The 19,816-nt window shown below is 49.6% G+C and overlaps 1 protein-coding gene across 9 annotated transcripts in view; it reads left to right on the top strand.

Moving 5' to 3' along the window:
- The window catches only part of ZNF496 (zinc finger protein 496), a 37,302-nt gene extending 19,535 nt beyond the window's left edge, over nucleotides 1–17,767 (top strand). For 7 of the 9 annotated variants that reach the window (XM_086707466.1, XM_086707472.1, XM_086707478.1 and 4 more), the window contains 4 exons: nucleotides 7,058–7,190; nucleotides 7,821–7,928; nucleotides 8,920–9,033; nucleotides 14,579–17,767. In XM_086707466.1, coding sequence (XP_086563592.1) covers nucleotides 7,058–7,190; nucleotides 7,821–7,928; nucleotides 8,920–9,033; nucleotides 14,579–15,315 — 1,092 coding nt within the window. In that variant the 3' untranslated portion in view covers nucleotides 15,316–17,767. The remainder of the gene's footprint in view (nucleotides 1–7,057; nucleotides 7,191–7,820; nucleotides 7,929–8,919; nucleotides 9,034–14,578) is intronic. The other 2 variants (XM_086707453.1, XM_086707437.1) reach the window with 1 other exon arrangement.
- The last annotated feature ends 2,049 nt before the right edge of the window (nucleotides 17,768–19,816 follow it).

The raw sequence follows: 19,816 nt of genomic DNA, 5'->3' as shown, positions 1-19,816 counted from the left end.
TCTGCGGTGCTGGGTAGAGGAGAGCAGTGATGCCCGGCTGGCTCAGCTGCTCCTTTCCTGGTCTCGTGGCTGAGACCACAGGCTTTGTTCGGGTTTGTTTTTCTCTGCACCTGGGGTGGGGAGGGGGGGGGTGTCTCTGGCTTGCCAGCTTCTCTGCGTTCACTTCAAGTTGGGATGCATGAGACATAAAGAATGAGAGAGCTCGTCACCTTGAGATTCCTCAGGGTCCACGCCAGCCTTCTTCCTCTCCCCATTCAGACTCCCATGTGTGTTTTATGCATCAAGGGGCTGGGATTTTAGCTATTCTTAGAGGCAGGAATCAGGGAAAAATAGCTCTGTTTTTAAATTGACGTATTTATATACTCCATCCACTCTCCTTATAAAAATTGGCAAGACTGGACACCTGAGTGGGTCAGTTGGTTAAACATCCCTCTCAATTTTGGCTCAGGTCATGACCTCATAGTTCATGGGTTCAAGCCCCACATTATACTCCGTGTTGACAGTACACAGCCTGCTTGAGTTTCTCTTTCCCCTCCCAAAAATAGACACTAAAAAAAAAAAAAAAGAAGAAGAAGAAGAATGAGCAAGATTTAGCACAGGAGTGTGTTACATGTTCCCAGTTCCTGTGAAGATCTTCGAATGTTTTGTTGAACTTGCGCCCAGAGTTACCTGTGCCAGTTTTTTCTCCCTTGCAGGGATTATGCTGTACATCCTTGCTTCTCCCTGACATGTGAGCATTTCCCCATGAGACAGAAGTCCCCGGGGGTCCCAGGGTGGCTGTGTCAGACTGTGTCAGACTCTGTCAGCAAGTAGAGCATCACAGATCCACCACCTGGCCCTGGCACTGGGGTTTGCTTCCATGATGCTAACTTTGTCCACTGTGATTAGTTCCTATTTCCACTTGGGGTCTGTTCCCAGACATCCATCCAAGGCTAAAGTGAGCAGTTTCTACATCTCCTCCACTTTTGTCTTCAGAATCTGCAGAACCAGAACCACACTGCCATCTGAGAGCTCTGATTTCTTTTTTTTTCTTTCAATTTTTTTTAGATGTGTATTTATTTTTGAGAGAGAGAGACAGAATGTGACTGGGGGAGGGGCAGAGAGAGAGGGAGACACAGAACCGAAGCAGGCTGCAGGCTCTGAGCTGTCAGCACAGAGCCCAATGCGGGGTTCTAACTCATAAACCGTGAGATCATGACCTGAGCCAAAGTCGGATGCTTAACCAACTGAGCCACCCAGGTGCCCCTGAGAGCTCTGATTTCTCAACTGTTTACCAACAGGGGCAGTTACCATCTTCAGGGAGAAAAAAAAACCTTTTTCCTCCACTCTGTTAGGCTCAGTGCCCCCTGTACATTGAATTGACACAATGCAGAGTCACAGGATTAAAAAGATTTATTTCCTGTGCCTGTGGGTTGCCTCACAGAAATGAAATGAAAACCCCAAGAAGGCAGTCAGATCCGCAGGCTGACTTGACTGATGCACCATTTTAACCCAAGGCGGTAATTGCAGAGAAGTGACAAGACAGAGGAAAGGGATTGTTAGCTCAGAGGGGTTGGTAAATTATGGGAAGGCAAGTATTTGGAGAGTAATGGAAAACAAGGGTTACTTGGTCAAGTGTGTTTTGTTGTCTCTGGTCTGGTAAGAGTCCAGTTCTGTCCTCTCTGGAGATGAAGAGTAATTTTGCCCTTGCGGGTGGGAGACCAGGGTGCTTTTCACAGGGAAGCTTCATGTCCTTCATTTAGGCAGATGGGGGAGAGTAGAGAGCTTTTGTTTTGTAAATGTTTATTTTGAGAGACAGAGAAAAGTATTGTGCAAGTGGGGCAGGGGCAGAGAGACAGAATCTCAAGCAGGCTCTGCACTGACAGAACACACCCTCCACAGGGCTTGAACCCACGAACCATGAGATCATGACCTGAACTGAGGTCAAGAGTCACTCAACCGACTGAGCCACCCAGGCGCCCTGGGTAGAGAACTTTCTCTGTGATCCTGTTTCTCAGTTGACTGAAAGTCCTAATGCCAAAGTGGCGTATTTGGGATGGACCTTCTAATCCCCTTTGAAACCAACATCAGATTCTGTCCTGCAAACCCATGACTTTCTCAGCTCCATCTTCCATCCTGTGGAACTCGTCTTGGGAGGACAGGCTTCCATCATACCGACCTCTTCTGGGAGCAAAGCCACTTACAGCTCGTTCAAATGCCGCCTCTCAGGCTCCTCCATAGACCTACTGATGCAGAGTGCATCGTTACTGAGATGCCTAGGTGGTTCGTAGGCATATGTGAGTTTGAGAAGCCTGTTCCAAACTCCTGATTCGACTTCACACATTTTTTAAATACTCTATTAGTTTATTTTTTTAATGTTTTAATGTTTATCTTTGAGGAAGAGACAGAGCATGAGCAGGGGAGGGGCAGAGAGAGAGGGAGACACAGAATCCAAAGCAGGCTCCAGGCTCTGAGCTTACAGCACAGAGCCCGACATGGGGCTTGAACCCACAGACCATGAGATCATGACCTGAGCTGAAGTTGGACACTTAAAAACTGACTGAGTCTCCCAGGCACCCCAAGTTTGGATAGTTTTTGACAAGTGTCTACACTCACATGACTATGACCCCAGTCAACATAGAAAACATCTCCTCTCTATCAAATCCCAGAAATTCCCCTGTGCCCGTTTGCAAGTCCTGCTCTCACACCCAGGCCAGCCATGATCTCCCTTTTGCCACTGTAGATGATTTTCTCTCATTCTAGAATTTTCTGTAAATGGAATCCTACAGTACGTGGTCTTTTGTGCCAGGCTTCTCTTACTCAGCCCAGTGATTTCAGCGTCACTCACATGTCTATCAATTGTTCCTTTTTTATTGCTGAGTAGTATTCCATTGCACACTGACAGCTGGTTTACCCAGTCACTTGTCAACCCATATTTGGGTCCTTTCCACTTTGGCCATTATGAGTGAGACTTCTAGAACACTTATATGTCTTTTTGTGGATACAGGTTTTTATTTCTCTTGGGCGATTATCCAGAAGTGGAATTGTTGTAGGGTAAGGATGTGATTGATTATATGAGAAATGGCTGTTTTCTGTGGTGGTTTACCACTCAACACTCCACCTAATGAATGAGAGTTCCTTTTGCTACACATCTTCACCATTTACTGGTATTGTCATTTTTTTTTAGAAAAAGTGTATATTTTGCCCATTAAAATAGGTATCTTATTATGGTTTTAATTTTCAGTTCCCTGTTGACTAATGAAGTTTTTCATCTTTCCATGTGCTGTGGATCATTTCTTTTAATCTTTCGTGAAGTGCCCAAATATTTTCCCTGCTTACTGGGTTGCTTACTGCAGTTTTTTGTTTTGTTTTGTTTTAAGTAAGCTCTACACCTAATGTGGGGCTTAAACTCATGGCCCTGAGATTGCATGCATACCAACTGAACCAACCAGGCACCCTTCCCCCCCACCCCCCCACCCCCACCATCTTACTGTGTTTCAAGAACTTTGTAAAATAGGAGTGCCTAGGTGGTTCAGTCAGTTGAGCATCTGATTCTTGATTTCGGCTCAGGTCATAATCCCAGGGTCATGGGATTGAGCTCCGTATCAGGCTCTGTGCTGAGCATAGAACCTGCTTAAGATTCTCTCTCCCTCTGCCCCTCTGTCCCTCTCCCCTGCTCACACTCTCTCTCTCTCTCTAAAATAAAAACTAAATTAGGGCACCTGGGTGGCCCAGTTGGTTAAGCATCCAACTCTTGATTTCGGTTCAGGTCATGATCTCACGGCTTCATGGGTTTGAGCCCCCCATTAGGCCCTGTGCTGACAGCACAGCACCTGCTTGGGATTCTTTCGCTCCCTCCCTAGCTGCCCTTCCCCCACTCATACTGTCTCTGTCTCTTAAAATAAATAAATAAACTTAAAAAAATTTTTTTAAATTAAAAAGGACTTGTAAAATATATATATATATATATATGTGTGTGTGTGTGTGTGTGTGTATATATATATACACACATATGTGTGTGTATATATATATATATATATATATATATATATATATATATATGCTGGATAAAAGTCCTTTGATATATTATTGGAAATATTTTCTATCACTCTTCTACAGTTTGCCTTTTCATTGTTTTGATGTCTTATGAAGATTGGACATCAGAGGTCCCGTGTTTTTCTTTTGTAATATATACTTTTTATGTCCTAATGAATCTCTGTCTACCCCAGGGTCACACAGAATTTTCTTCTGGAAATTTTATAGTTGTGATTTTTTACATATGGGTCTTTGATTCATTTCAAGATTTTGTTGTTTTTGTTCTTTGTTCTGGTTTTGGTTGGGGGTTTTTTTGTTTTGTGTTTTTGTCATGAGGTGTGAGGTTTTTGTGTTTTGTTCTGTTTTTTCAAACAGTTCATTCTATACCACTAATATTACTGATTTTTTTTAATGCAACACATTGGATTTTTTTTAATTTTAAAATTAAAATAATATTAATTTTTCTTTTATAAGAGACACATACGTCTGCAATTTTAAATAAGCTGGTTAAAAAAATTAGGAAAAGGAACCATGAGAAAATAGAAAAACGTGCAAAGAAAATACACGAGGATTTCAAAGAAGACAGATGCAGATTGGCCCATAAACCCATGAGAAAAATGTTCATCGAGAAAAGGGTAGTTCCACTGCTGATTGCTCCTTGCCCACAGTGTCATTAGAACCGTAGACGTGGCCTTGCCAGGTGTTGGCAGAGATGTGGGTGAACAGTACAGGTGTGTTGCCTGTGGAGTACAGTTGTGGGTACCCCACTGGAAGAACAATGTGGGAATATTTAATATCGGGGAAGAGGTTGTTCATGTCGACCCTGGAGACACTTGTTCGTGGGCAGGGAGACTGATGAGGGAGTTCATTGGACCGTTGCTCTTAGTAGCAAAGAATTGGGGAAAACCCGAACGTTATTGACAGAACCATACTCTGAAATAAGTCCATGTCCTAGAGCTAGCTACATACTACACGCTCAGGGCAGTCTTCAGCCACTAGGGAAAAGTGTGCAGAACAAAAGAATCCTCACGCAATTCTCCCAAACAGCATGTTCCATGTTGTTTCACACACATTTTTGCATATATCTCTGAGGATTCCTTAGGAAAATTTCCCAGAAGTAGAATGGGTGTGCTTCTGTTAGCATTCTCCCAAATGTCCAGAAACATGCATTTCTGCTAAGCATGTGTGAGGACCCGTTTTCCTACACCCTCCAGGACCCAGAGGAGCATAACACTTATAATCTTGATTAACCTTTGCTTGGGCAAAGAAAAACCAAGAAGTAATTGTAAACCTACAACTGTTAAATTTCACTTATATTCCTGATGATTGACCTTTAAAGAGTTTATGGGGCACCTGCATGGTTCAATCGGTTGAGCATCCGACTCTTGATTTCAGCTCAGGTAATGATCTCATGGTTCATGGGTTCAAGCCCCACATTGGGCTCCATGCTGATGGTGCAGAGCCTGCTTGGGATTCTGTCTCCCTCTCTCTGTGCCCCTTCCCTGCTCATGCTGTCACTCTCTCAGAAATGTGTGGATAAACATTAAAAAATTAATAATGAAAGAAATACTATGAATTCTTTTTCATGTTTTTAATGTTTTATTTATTTTTGAGAGAGAGTGAGTATGAGCAGGGGAGGGGTAGAGAGAGAGGGAGACACAGAATCTGAAGCAGGCTCTAGGCTCTGAGCTGCCAGCACAGAGCCTGATGCAGGGCTCAAACTCACAGACCGTGAGATCATGACCTAAGCTGAAACCAAGAGTTGGATGCTTAACCGACTGAACCACCCATGTGCCCCCAAAATGAACAATGTTTACATGACATTTATTGTTACCATCCATTTGTCTTGTAACATTCACAGGAAACTTGAAACCCTCACTTCATGCTTCAGCTGGCAGAGATCTTGTAGTTCTATTTTGCAGAGGATATCTTCATTTATTTATTTTTTTTAATGTTTATTGTATTTATATTTGAGAGGGAGAGAGAGTGCAGACGGGGGAGGGGCAGAGAGAGAAGGAGACACAGAATCTGAAGCAGGCTCCAGGTTCTGACCTCTCAGCACAGAGCCCAGCAGGGTGCTCGAACCCACAAACTGCGAGATCACGACCTGAGCTGCAGTCGGACGCCTAACCGACTAAGCCCCCAGGGGTCCTTCTTTATTGTTATGGTATCCTGGTATTATATGCATATGCTATCACTTTTTAAATTAAAAATTGCCATGGTTCATGACTCAAAGTATAAGAAAAGTCTCCTTGTCAGGACACCTGGCTGGCTCAGTCGGTGGATCATCCAACACTTGATCTCAGCGTCCTGAGTTCAAGCCCCACCTTGGGTGTGGAGCCTACGTAATTTAAAAAGACAGTAATAAATTTTTTTTTAAAAAAGAAAGAAGGCAAAGTCTCCATGTAGCACTAACCATAGGCCCCTCTATAGCAGCAGGCAGCGTTCCAGACTTCTGGACACTTGGCACGTGGGGACCATCTAGACCACCTTCCACATGGGTGCTTTTTCCATGGGTGAATCCCTTAGAGGGATTCCTTCTTGGTACAGACAGGCCCTCGTTCCTCCTCACCGGTGTGTGATGTTCCTGCTGGGAAGTAGCTTAGTTCTTTGACACTGGGCACAGATGTCAGATTCTTTCACTGTCACCTGGAATCATTAATGTTGCAGTGAACAAGCTTGTACTTTGCACATATGCAGCATAAACTCTAAAAATGCAATGTCTGCATTGGTGATTCAGTTGGACGCTCCCCATGTACCCACCTCGGAGCTGAGGGTGTCAGGCTGCCCCAGCACTGACAAGGAAGCCAGTGAATGATCCGTGGCCATCCTGTCCCCAAGAGGCATCTGCCATTGGGATTATGCTGAACCTGATCCGTGTGAGGTCATCTCAGGCTACAGTTGGGGCAGCCTCTCTGCCTTCCCTTCCTGGGGCTCATGCGGCTGGGGTCTCAAGGGGCTCTGCCCTTCATCCCAGCTTGCTTTCCCCTGGTTCAGAGCTTCCCTGGACTCAGGCATCCTCGTTGTCCCCCTGTGGTTTCAGAACCGGGTTTCTCCTTTCAAGGATATGATTTTCTGCTTCTCCCAAGAGGACTGGTCCCTTCTAGACCCTGCGCAGACGGGCTTCTATGGAGAGTTCATCATCGGGGAGGACTGTGGGGTCTCGCTGCCTCCAAGTAAGACTTACCCCCTCTCTCCTGAGGCCAGAGACGGGGGGGGGGGGGGCGGCATCTGATTGCTTTTCACCCCCAGACCTCATGGGCACTTTGCAGATTGACCATCACCCACCCTCTGTCTGCCACATGTAGATCAGGCTCGCCTGGCTGTTTCATACAAAACCAAATGCAACATGTTTCCTGTGCGTCTGGTTTTCTGCCATTTTTTTTTTTAGCGTTTGTTTATTTTTGAGAGAGCAAGAGAGACTGAGCATGAGTGGGGGAGGGGCAGAGAGAGAGGGAGACACACAAAGCAGGCTCCAGGCTGTGAGCTGTCAGCACATGGCCCAATGCGGGGTTCCAACTCACAAGCCGTGAGATCATGACCTGAGCCATGCAGGCACCCTGGTTTTCTGTCATTCTTCTATGGCTCTCTTCACGTCTGATTTCCTGACAGCCCCAAAGGATATGCGCTCATCCCAAAGCTCTTCCTTTCATGTGCTACTTGTCCTGCCCCCTCCCTGCATGCCCCATGGCCCCTCATGGCCCCTGCGGGTGCATCTGCCCTGATGCGGAGGTCCCCCCCTCCATCTGGCCTGGGCTCCTGTGCAGACACCTCAGTGACAACTGTGTCCTCCTCTCCATGAACAGGTGACCCGGGCACCCAGCTGCATCTCTCCCAGGGAGAGGAGAACGAGCCCCGGGTTCCAGAGTTGCAGGACCTGCAAGGGAAGGACGTGCCCCAGGTTTCTTACTTGGGTGAGTGATGGTTGCAGAGCTGGGGGGAGTTTGCTGCTGGCCAGGGCAGGCCAGCCTCTCCAGCCTCCCTCTGCAACCCAGTGTCCCTCCCCCTCCCCCCCATCCCACACTCTGTCTTGCTGGAACATGCCTGGCCTCTTCCCTGACTCTTCCAGAAACACTGTGAGGTTTCAGTTCTGTTGGGTGTGGGGATCACTCTGCCCTCAGCCAGAGCCCAGGGTGTGACAGAAGTCTTTCTTCTCACTGTAAGCAGTGCTGGTTTGTGCCGAACAGGTGCCCCCCTGCCCCCAACTCCCACATGTGAGGTCAGGTACTCTCCAGAAGTGAGGCCGGGGAGGAGGAGGAGGAGGCCATAGCTTCTCCTGGCCAGGCACCAGGCATAGCACCTCTGGATGCCTGGCCAGTCTGGTTTATGTGAGGAAACCAAGGCACAGAGAGGTGCTGGGGCTGAGTGGACAGCAGCACAGCTCAGCAGCATTTTCCCACAACCTCCCTGCCCTGGGGCAGTCCGTGTCACCAGAACTCCGTGCCCTGATGCCATGAGATGTCCACCCCTTCAGGGAGACACGCTTTGCACAGTATGGGCAGCAGCTCCACACCTCGGCCCCTCTGGGACCTGAAGCTGGCAAATCAGACCAGGCTGTGGCTCACCACCCCCAGCTGGGACGAGGTGCAGACTCTCCGGCACATGGAGGCGGCGGCCCCTGTGCTCCCTCTGCACCGGCTGGGTCTGTATCCGTGGGTGCAGGGCCCCGTGCTGAAGCCTTGCACAAACCCCACCACAGAGTGGCAGTGAGCACAGGGATGCCCTCAGGACCAGATGGCATCCACATCCATACAGATTCTGTCTGGTGTCAGAGCCCATGTTCCTGCTGCTGGCCATTCCGCCTTACCAAGCGGCTGCCCAGGGCTGCTCCCAGATCACAGCAGGGCATATGTGAGGCTGGCAACTGCAGGGCAAGTCAGTTTCTCCATTTTCTTCTCTGGAAAGACTTCCCAGGTCTCCAGCCATTCCAGGTGGAAGAGAGAAGGAAACGGGATGAGCTGCAGGTGCCCGAGTTCCAGACCTGCCAGCAGACGGCACTCACCCAGAGTACCCGCCCAGGTAAAGGGGGTGGGGAGAGTGGGGGGCGGTGTGCAGTGTGTATGCGAGCAACAATGTACATGGTAGGGGGTGTAGTATGGTGTGTGCTGGTGTGTAGTGTGGTGCGCGTGAGCACATGTCTACCTGCCTGTGTGCTGTGTGGTGGGGTCCGTGTGTGCGTGCCTGTGCACTTGGTGTCCGGTGTGAGGCATGCGAAAGTGCACGCGTGTGTGGTGTCCAGTGTGGTGCGTGTGTGCGGCTGGGAGGTAGGGTGGGGTCAGGAACTGGACTCTTCGGGACCCCTGCCAGCTGCAGCTGCTTGGGCTGGTTCTGTTCTGCCTGGATCCCTCAGGTTTGGAGAACCTCCCTTCCTTGCCCTCCCTCTGCGGGTTGAAGCAGGGCTGTGATGTAGGGTCAGAGTCCCTGATCTGAGTCCAGGAATTAAGACCAGGTCTGGGATGGCCGAGTTGAGGGGCCCTCTGGACAAGGAGGCAGAGCCTCACAGGAGTGGCCAGCATGCACTCTGAGCTGTGATGGTGAAAGTCACCACCTGCAGAAGCAAGAACTAAAATACAGCCAGCCTTATTGGTCTCGGGGTTCAGACCTCTTCCCAAACACCAGACCCAAGCTCTGGTTCTCCCTGGAGCCCACTGGGTCATGGAGATTTCCCTCAGTTAGGAAGACGGGCTAACGCATGATCTCTTTGACCCGTGGTGGCATTTGGAGGCAAGACTTGGCGTGGGATTGTGGTATTTCCATGCAGCTTCATGCAGGGCCCACAGTCATTTATGTGTGTGTTTGTGTAAATCTGTGTGCTGAGGGTGATCGTTCATGCAGGCTTCAGCAATACCCCCAGAGGCATGTTGGGTCCTTGCTGGCACCTCCCTGCCCACAGTGTGTCTCACCCCCACCGGCGTCATTTCACAAGGGGGACGGATGTTCACCAATATGGAGTGCTCTCACCTCCACTCCCCTTCCTGGGTCCTGACACAGAGTCTCTTCTGAAATGGCACAAGCCAAGGTTGCCGTCTGAGATTGGGGAGGTGCTGGATTCCCAGGAACAGGCACTGGTTTTGTTTTGGTGGCCCATGCTTTGTGACATCAGGGGAGGGGTCTGTACCTGCACAGCCGTGCCCACGCAAGATGCTACGGGCCCATCCATTCGTGCCAATCACCAGTGCATCTCAGTGCTGCACAGAGATGGAGCGTGTCTTTTAGCTTCCCACATTTCCTCTGTGAGTCGACTAGTTACTATTCATCCTTGTTTTTGTTGGCTTTTCCCTGTTCACATTTGGTGAGCTCTGTTTAGGGCCCAAGTGCAGCACCACTGTAAGTTCTCAACGAGATTGTGTGCACTGGGTCCTTCTGGCACCTTCCAAGATGCATACTGTCTTAGCACAGGCTGATTCTGCAAGACAGTGTAGATGGGGCAGCTTAGACGAAAGGGATTTGTTTCTCACAGTCTGGAGGTGGGGGGAGTCTGAGATGGTAGTGCTAGCACATCCTGTAAGTAGTTAGGACTCTTCCTGGCTCGTAGACGCTTGCCTTCTCCCTGTGTGCTCTTGGAAGGAGACAGCATGGATCTGTCCTGTCTCTTCCTCTTCTTGTAAGGGCTCTCATCCCAACACAAGGGTCCCAACACCAGTAGGTCCCACTATCTAAACCTAGCCACCACCACCCCCCCACCCCCCACCCCCACAAAGGCCACACTGCCTAACGCAGGCTCGAACGTATGAGTACTGGGGGAGACAGATATTTAGCCCGTAAGAGGTACTGTGATGTCTCTGTTGTGCATCTGGGGCACGTGGTCCGAAGTCAGGGGCCCAGGAACACCCTGCCCTGCAGATATGAAGCCATGTGGTCAGATGCACAACATCTGGGCTATACCCTTCACATTACCAAGCTGGTGTTCTCTGAGAGAATTTCATAGAAACTCAACATTAAGGGCCTCTTACATATATGCACACGATTCTTCCCACTTTTTTTAAACTTTCTAGGTCTTTCAGCCTATAATTCTTGTTCTGCATTTTAAAAATATAAATTTATTCATCGTCTCCTGTTTGGTTTTTTGTCTTGTAAGTAAGCCTCCCCACTCTAACATTCTAAGAATATATTTTTTATAATGCCTTTATTTTTTTTTATTTACTTTCAGTCCACGCTGCCCCTCAGCCCCTCTGGCTCTTGGGGGTCTATTCATTTCCAATGCACAGAGTGCCCTTCAGGACATGTCAGCTGCGAGCCAAGGCATGTGCCTCTGCTCCTGGCTCACATGCCGGTCTGGCCGTTTCCTGCCTGCAGCACAGCCTGGCCACAGCTCTCCTGAAACTCAGGGCTGCTTTCTCCCTCTGCTTTAAATTTTTCACCTGCCAAACAGGCGTAATCATCATAGTTGCCAGGTGGGGTTACTATGGTTCTTTCTCTTTTTTTTAATGTTTATTTATTTATTTTGAGAGACAGAGAATCCCAAGCAGGCTCCACACTGTCAGCACAGAGCCCAGCATGGGGCTTGAACCCACAAACCATGAGATCATGACCTGAGCTGAATTCAAGAGTCTGGACACCTAAAGGACTGAGCCCCCCCCCCACCACGTGCCCTCAGATGGACTCGTTGTTGAGGATTAAATAGTTCATGTAAAAGCACGTAGATAGATCAGTAATTCTTGCCTGTTACCCCACCGTTACCCTACTACTCAGTTCAGCGCCCCTGCGTCCGACCCCACACACCTTGTTACTCATCAGTGCTGAGCCAAGAGCTCCCTCTTACTCTCTTCCTGCTGCTCTGGGCACACCTCGGAGTCTCATGTTACATACTAGGGATTCTTCACATTGTTGTATTGATGACACACAACAGCATTACTGTTGATTTCTTCCTCCCTCTTCAGAAGCTCCACGTCTATTTTTGTTAACTTTCTGATCTGAGTGGATGTCCTCCCATGTGCATTCTATTAGTCTCGGAGGGCTGCGATACCAAGATACCACAGACCGGGAGGCTCAAACAAGGGTGGATTTTCTCAGAATTCTGGAGGCTGCATGGCTAGGATGAAGGTGGCCGCATGGTGGGCTTCTGAGCCCCCCTCCCTCTTCTTGGCTTGTGGATGGCAGTCTCCTCCCTGTGTCTTCTCGCAATCCATCTCTGAGTGTCTGTGCCCCAATCTTCTTACAAGGACACCTGGTGGAGCAGGTCCTGCCCTAATGACCTCATTTTAACTTAATTCCCTCTTGAAATGCCTTATTTCCAAATATGCTCCTATTCGAAGGTACTGGGGTTAGGACTTGGATCTATGGATTTTTAAGGGGCTGCAGTTCAGCTCATTCCACCCTCGTGTCCTACAAAGTCCATGTTCTCTTCCCATGCAAAGTGTATTCACCCTCTCTGGACATCCCTTAATCTCTTCCAGCACCAGCTCTGCATCCGTAACCTTATCTGAATGTCCTGTAGATCAGGTAGAGGTGAGACCCAAGGCACATCCTCTCTGGCTGTGAATCTGTGAAACCACACGTCCAGTGCTGTACTTCTCAAAGTGCAGTGCTCAGGCTGGCACAGGATAGACCTTTTCATCCCAAAAGGGGAAAATTGGGAAGAAGAAAGGTTCCCAAGCAAGTTTGAGGCCCAGTAGGGCAAATTCCATTAGAACTTAAGGCTTGGGGCGCCTGGGTGGCTCAGTTGGTTAAGGGTCCGACTTCGGCTCAAATCATGATCTCGTGGTTCATGAGTTTGAGCCCCACGCCGGGCTCTGTATTGACAGCTCAGAGCCTGGAGCCTGCTTCAGATTCTGTGCCTCCCGCTCTCTGCCCCTCCCCTGCTTGCACTCTGTCTCTCTCTCAAAAATAAACATTAAAAATTTTTTTAAAAAAGAAAGTTTGGGGCACCTGGGTGGCTCAGTGTGTTAAACGTCTGACTCTTTATATTGGCTCAGGTCGTGATCTCATGGTCATGAGTTTGAGCACCAAGTTGGGTTCTGTGCTGAGTCAGCACAGAACCCTCTTGGTATTCTGTCTCTCTCCTTCCCTGTGTCTCTCTCTCTCTCTCTCTCTGCCCCTCCCCTGCTCATGTGCACACTCATTCATTCTCTCTCTCTCAAAAATAAATAAACTTGAACTTAAGGCTTGGTATCAATCTCTGGCCAGCACTCTGATCGCCCTTGGGCCCCAGGCTGCTGTAGCATCCTGTCTACCTGGGGACGGCCATTGGAGCCAGCCCTCTTTCATCAAGGCCGACTGCCATGTGTCTCCAGATAGCTCTGCTGGACTTCTCTGTGGAATCCCAGAAGTCTGACGGCCTTCCTAAGGTCTCTTGCTGTTTAGTCTGAGTCGGCAGCGTCCCTGCTCACAGTGCAGTTCACAGGCGTTCAGGTCACCAGACCAGAGGGTCCTCCGCAGCTCTTTCCTGGATTGCCTCCCCTCCGTGGGTTACACCCAGAATCCCTTTACCAAATGGTTATCCGGCCACTTGGGCATTCTCTCCAGAGCATACTTTGTAATTTTTTCAGTGTGGATAAAAGTGGGAATTTTCCAGGTTCTCAAGTCTTTATTCCCCAGTCTCATGTTGTGCTGTGTCCCCTTACCCTAGTCCCCTTAGGAACAAGTGCTTCATGGCCCTGCTGCTGCCTGGTGTCTGCCCCATGCTCTGTGGCTTCTGGGTACTCCTGCCCTGCTTCTGTATCTCCAGCTCCACCCACCCTCAGGTTCCCTAACCTCACAGAGTGCTCCTTCCTCCAGAGACTAAATCCAGAATCGGCATATTTCTGCTAACATCTCAATTCCTGCTAAGACCTCAAGGGGGTCTCGCAGCACTCCCCGCCCCCCCGCCTCAGTCCCACATCTCACACAGTGAGGAAACAGACCAGATGGGGAGCTGCGTGGTGGGCCTGGGGCTACAACTTCACCCCACTCCCCACCCATCTTCCAACATCACAGACTCAGGATTCATGGAGTCTGTCCGCTGCAGTCTAAAGTACAGAGCAGCTCTACCCATCACCACTGGGGGCGGCTGGCAGGCGTCAGAGGTGACACTGAGGGAAAGCTGACCTGGGTGTAGGGTACTGTTGAACAGCCCTGAGGTCAGCGCAACGAGCCTGACTCCCCTTCAACCCTGAGCCCAGAGTGTGTCACCCAAGTTTGTGCGTGTATATAATTTGGCAAATAATACATCAGGGACTTATGTCCAGGAACAAACAGGGCTGTTCATGTCACAAGTGCCACAGAGCCCCTGGAGCTTGTCAGTGCTCAGCACATGGTAGCTGGTACCTTCCTGGCACTGCCTTTCTAGAATATGGTGTCTTTCTCTTTCCTGACAGCTTTAACGTGCCCTATGACATTAGGTAAGTGGTGTTAACTGATGTGTAAATGGCCAAGACTTCACACTGACGAATACAAAGTCTTTAGAGCTTGTAGGGGTCTCTGCCTAGAAAAGGAGGAAGGAAAGGATTGTGTGATGGGGCCTTAAGGGAACAGGACAGGGAAGGGGAAGAGAATCCACTCTGAACCTCCCTGGGGAGCCTTTGCAGGGGCAGGGCTGTGGCATGGGCAGCAGCACTGAATGAACTTCCGCGTGGCTTCCCTGTAGCCGGAGGGGACGCGCTGACCCCCGAAAACGGCCTGGACGAGGAGGTGACCATCGAGATCGTCCTGTCCAGCTCCGGAGACGAGGACTCCCAGCTCAGCCCTTACTGCACTGATGAGCCGCGGGGCCCCGCCGAGAAGCCGCGCAGCCTCCCCGCCTCCCACCGCAGCGGCGCAGAGCCCGGGGACGAGGTGCAGACGTCATCCAAAAAGTCCTACATCTGCCCCAACTGCGGGAAGATCTTCCGCTGGAGGGTCAATTTCATCCGGCACCTGCGCAGCCGCAGGGAGCAGAAGCCGCACGAGTGCTCGGTGTGCGGGGAGCTGTTCAGCGACAGCGAGGACCTGGACGGGCACCTGGAGAGCCACGAGGCGCAGAAGCCCTACCGCTGCGGCGCCTGCGGGAAGAGCTTCCGCCTCAACTCGCACCTGCTGTCGCACAGGCGGATACACCTGCCGACGGGTGGACTGGAGCCGGTGCCGAAGACCGAGCCGAACGCGGCGGGAGCCGTGGGCGGGGGCCCGGGCGGCCTGCTATCCTTCCAGTGCTGCGACTGCGGGCGGGCGTTCCAGCGGCCGGAGCACCTGGCGCGGCACCGCAGCAGCGCGCACCTGCGGGGCACGGCGCAGCCCTTCCAGTGCCGCTACTGCGTCAAGAGCTTCTCTCAGAACTGCGACCTGCTTCGCCACCAGCGCCTGCACTTGAAGCGCCGCTCCAAGCAGGCCCTCAACTCCTACTGAGGCGGCCCGGCCTGGCCCCTCCCGCGGTGCACCTGCCCGGGACAGAAGCTCCGTCCTCCCACCCTTCGCTCTCAGGTAGAAATGAGATAGTGGCCGACTGAGCATGCGCTCTGTCTCGGCCGTGCCAAAAAGCAGGGAGGGCGCGTCTCCACCAGCTGTGACTCTTCATCTTTGCAGGTCCTAGAGAACCGTCCCTCCAGAGCTTCCCTGGCAGGGAGGGATGGGACCACCCCCCGGGGTCTGGCCCTTGCCAGCCAAAGTACACTCCCTTCCCCTGTACTGAGGTCTGGGGGTACCTGCACTACTGTCCGGCAGCAAGAAGCTTGGGGTGTGCTGATGGGCTGAGGGTGGCAATAAGGCAGGGTGCGGCCTGTGGGCCTGTGACCACAGGGCCAAACACCAGGCCGCATCCTGTCATCAGAAGGCTGAGTCTCCATCACCTCTTGGCCCATAGAAACAACCCACTGCTATCAGGCAGCCCTTTTCAGGCTCAAACCGTGCTGGGGGGCTTTATAGCTCCTGCAGAAGGGAAACTCCTACCCTTTTATTTGTGATGATGTCTGCTTATTAGGGAACAGGAGCTTATCTAAGGCAAAGCCCCATTTTAAACTGTAGCACACCCACCCCTAAATGCTGTTTCTTTGTACCCTTGAAGGGTCTTCATAGGTGGTTTTGGGTGGACGTGCAGTCCATCGAGTCCAGGAAGGGGGGGGGCTCAGCCCCCAGTGAGGGTGTCCTGTTGTGTTTGTCTGGGTGAGCTGAGCCGGGAAACCAGAACCTCACGTGAAGTCATGCTCATGCTGTGCGTATGTGACTTAGTGTGCTGGTTGTGGTCGTTTGCAAGGGCTCCTGCAGAAACCAGATGCCTTAAACAACAAAGGCATCATCTCAGTTCTGAAGGCACAAGTCCAAGATCAGGGTGGCCCCTCCCAGGGGAGGGTCTATTTCATGCGTCGCCTGTCACCTGCCCCCGCACCCCAGGGCTTGCTGGCAATTGTTGGTACTGCATGGCTTCCAGAAGCATCACCCCAGCTCTGCTGTATTCTCACATGGTGCTCTGTGTGTGTGTCTGTCCCTTTCTGGAAGGAATGCATCCATATCTAAGGTCTGCCCGTCCTACTCCCGTAGACTCCCATCTTAACTAATTACACCTGCCGTGGCCTCAGTTCCAAAGAAGGTCACACTCCAGTGTGCCAGGGTTAGAGTTGTGGGGGTTGGGGACACAGTTCAGCCCACAATACCACATGGTCACGTAATGCTCTCATCCCCAATCCACACAAGGACCAATACAAACACTGTAGCTAGCTCTTTCTTCAACCAGAAGCACGATTCAGACCCAAGCTGCTGCTTTCAGGGTGGGGTGTCCTCTGCACAAGAGCCTTCAAAGTTTGTAGCCTGGCATTCTGGATGGGGAGTGGAATCTCAGGCACGGATGGCTGTGGTCTTAATGCTTCTGGGAGAACTGACCATGTCTACTAGGCCCAGTGACGAGAAGGCCTGGGGACTGGTGAGCAGCTGTGGCCAGTTGTAAAAGCCAGCGACCGGTCAGGTGTTCTGTATTATTTATACACCTGCCAGTGTCTTCTTGTCATTCACTTCATTGTCCTGTCAAGACACCACTCCCCCAGACCCAGTGAGAGAGTGCCAAGGTCCTATAGTTAAATGATGGCTGTGCCTGTGTAAGGGCAGCTTCATACCCAGGAACAGTAAGTGTCATAAAACCATTTGGTCCTACCCTCAGTAATAAATAAACTATTGGGGCTCTTTGTTTCAGAAGAATTTGCCTCTTGTATCAATCTGCCAGGAAACGGGGAAAATAAACCCCCAGATCTTTTAAGGCTAATAAGAAAGTGGAAAATTCCAAATAGAAGCCAGACGCTGCGCACATTTGTCTCGTCCAGCTGTGCTTTTGCCCAAAGGTCCATTGGTGAGTGTATTAACCCACCCACTTAAGACACGTCTACAAGGAGCATTGCTTCACTTACCTGGTGTATTTTATGTGTGAAATCTGATTGTAAGTAAGGAACAAGTGGAATGTAACAGAACTGAAACCTAAAGAGAGGCTGTGTGTTTCTTGAGTATCAATCAGACATCATGAGGCAGCCTCCGATTCCCTGACCCAAAGCTGACCAAGGCGCCCAGCAAACCAGGAGTTGACATTGCTCCTGGGAACCGTCATGGGTGATGTAGCTCAAATCCCAGGTTCATCTGTGCAGAAGAAGCCAGGGCTGCCTGCATTGCGGAAAGCTGCAGGTAATAGGAGGGCTGGCCCACTTGGTTCCTCCCTCCCTCTGTGGGCACTGGGCAGGCAGGTGAGGGGTCTCTACCTGTCCATGGAGGTTCAGGAGACGAGACTTCTCGTCTGAGAAGCATCTGCCCTCTCTGTTCCTCTGATCCCTTGGCATTGTTCCCACAAACTGAACAGGTGCATAATAAAAACTCACTGAATTAATATTCGTGTTAGACTTTTAATTTTAGTTAAAAAAGTAAAATGCACAGCTGAGAGAGATGGTCAGTCAACAGGCCAGAACAGTAGGGCTTCAGTTATAATGATCTTGAAAATGTTCCTTCTGGACATCAGACATCCCTGTGTGAAACCTTTATGTCTCAGATAGTTTCCGTCATCTGATCTGAGCCTTCTCTGGAAGAGAAAGGAAGTCACTCTCTCTACACCACGGGTAAGTTGCACTCCTGGTTACACCATAGCTATTTCACTGAACTTTGGCCATTTTTTAGTGCATCCTTTGTCTCCTGAACTCTTGCCATTCCTAAGTCACGCTATAACACTGATGGGAGAGAAGGCGCAAGTCCACACCTGCCTTGGACTTGGACGTTGGTCCAAGTTGCTCTTCTTCCCTGAGATGGTTTCCTTCCTCCACCAAAAGCAGAATTTGGACCATGCACAAGCTCTTCTGTTTGCAGTGTAATGTAGGGGATTGGATGACCCCCAATCCTATCAAGCCCAGGCACGTTGTCTTTTGGCAACAAAAGTTGATCCTGTTTTGTCTTAAAAGTGATGGTCCGGCCCACTGGTGCTCCTTGCATCAAGACTACATGTTAAGACATGTGCTCAAGAAGGCAGGCTGGCCAGGAAAGGAGCACTGGGGAATCTTCGTGATGCCACATTGCACAAAGCTCTCTACCAAGTAGCAGAGTCACAGGAAAGGTAGGAGATTCAGGGAGAGTCTGAGATTCTCTAGCACCTCATTCTGAAGCAGATCAGGTACAGAAGCTTTTAAGACATGAAATAAGTTAGGCCAAAGTTCATCTTTTTGACTCAGTTTCCTATTCCCAGCCAACAGGTCTTCCAACACATTTTCAAGTCACAGTTTATCCACAAAACCCTTGGAAATGAGACCTTCAGCATATCCCCAAGCACAGGAACACATTATTAAAAGTCTCAAGGGATAGAAATAGTAGAGAGGAGATAAAAAAGGAGTTTGCCTCATGGAGAGCCAGCAAGTAGAACATTAGAATGTGAGACTCATAAACGCCCTGGTCAGGGTTCTGATAGCAAGACCCCAGTGGCTGATATAATGCAGGACCATTTGGGCCAGTGGCCACATCTGAATGCTCTTCCTGGGACTCCCTGTACCTAAAGTAGCCACAAAATTCACCCTCACTAACCAGCTAGGCTCCATAGGTTTCTTTTTTTTTTTTTTTTTTAAAGCTTTTATTTAAATTTGTTAGATAACATAGTGTAATATTAGTTTCAGGTGTAGAATTTAGTGATTCAATACTTATATACAACACCTGGTGCTTACCACAAGTGCTCTCCTTAATTCCCATCCCCTATTTAAGCTATCTCCCACCTGCCTCCCATCTGGTAACCATCAAGTTGCTCTCCATTGTTAAGAGTGTTTCTTGGTTTGCCTCTCTTTTTTCCATGTTTATTTTGTTTCTTAAGTTCCACATAAGAGTGAAATCATATGGTACTTTTCTCTGACTGACTTATTTTGCTTAGTATAATACTCTAGCTCCATCCACATTGTTGCAAATGGCAAGGTTTTCTTTTATGGATGAGTAATAATCCATGTATATATATATACACACATCTTTATCCAGGCATTTGGGTTCTTTCCATACTTTGGCTATTGTCGATAGCACTGCTGTAAACATTGGGCATGTGTCCCTTCGAATCAGCATTTTTGTATCCTTTGGGTAAATATCTAGCAGTGCAATTGCTGGATGTTAGGGTAGCTCTATTTTTAACTTTTTGGGGAAATTCCATACTGTTTTCTAGAGTGGCTGTGCCAGTTTACATTCCCACCAGCAGTGCAAGAGGGTTCCCCTTTCTGTTCATCCTTGCCGACACCTATTTCTTGAGTTGTTAATTTTGAGGCTCCATAGGTTTCACTGTTAGGAGTGAAATCCCAAGTTAGAGTAAGTAGTCTTGGGAGAAAGAACGGTCATTCAGGATTCCTGAGAATCTGGTATAAGCAAGATAACAACAAACTGCATATAAAATGGGGTTAAAACCTGGCCCCAGGTGTTAAATATA

Source organism: Puma concolor, chromosome A1 (assembly GCF_028749965.1).
Source record: "Puma concolor isolate L17-30 chromosome A1, mPumCon1.1.hap2, whole genome shotgun sequence".
Taxonomy (NCBI): Eukaryota; Metazoa; Chordata; class Mammalia; order Carnivora; family Felidae; genus Puma; species Puma concolor.
The sequence above is the reverse complement of the archived record's forward strand: the minus strand, read 5'-3'. Positions and strand labels throughout refer to the sequence as shown.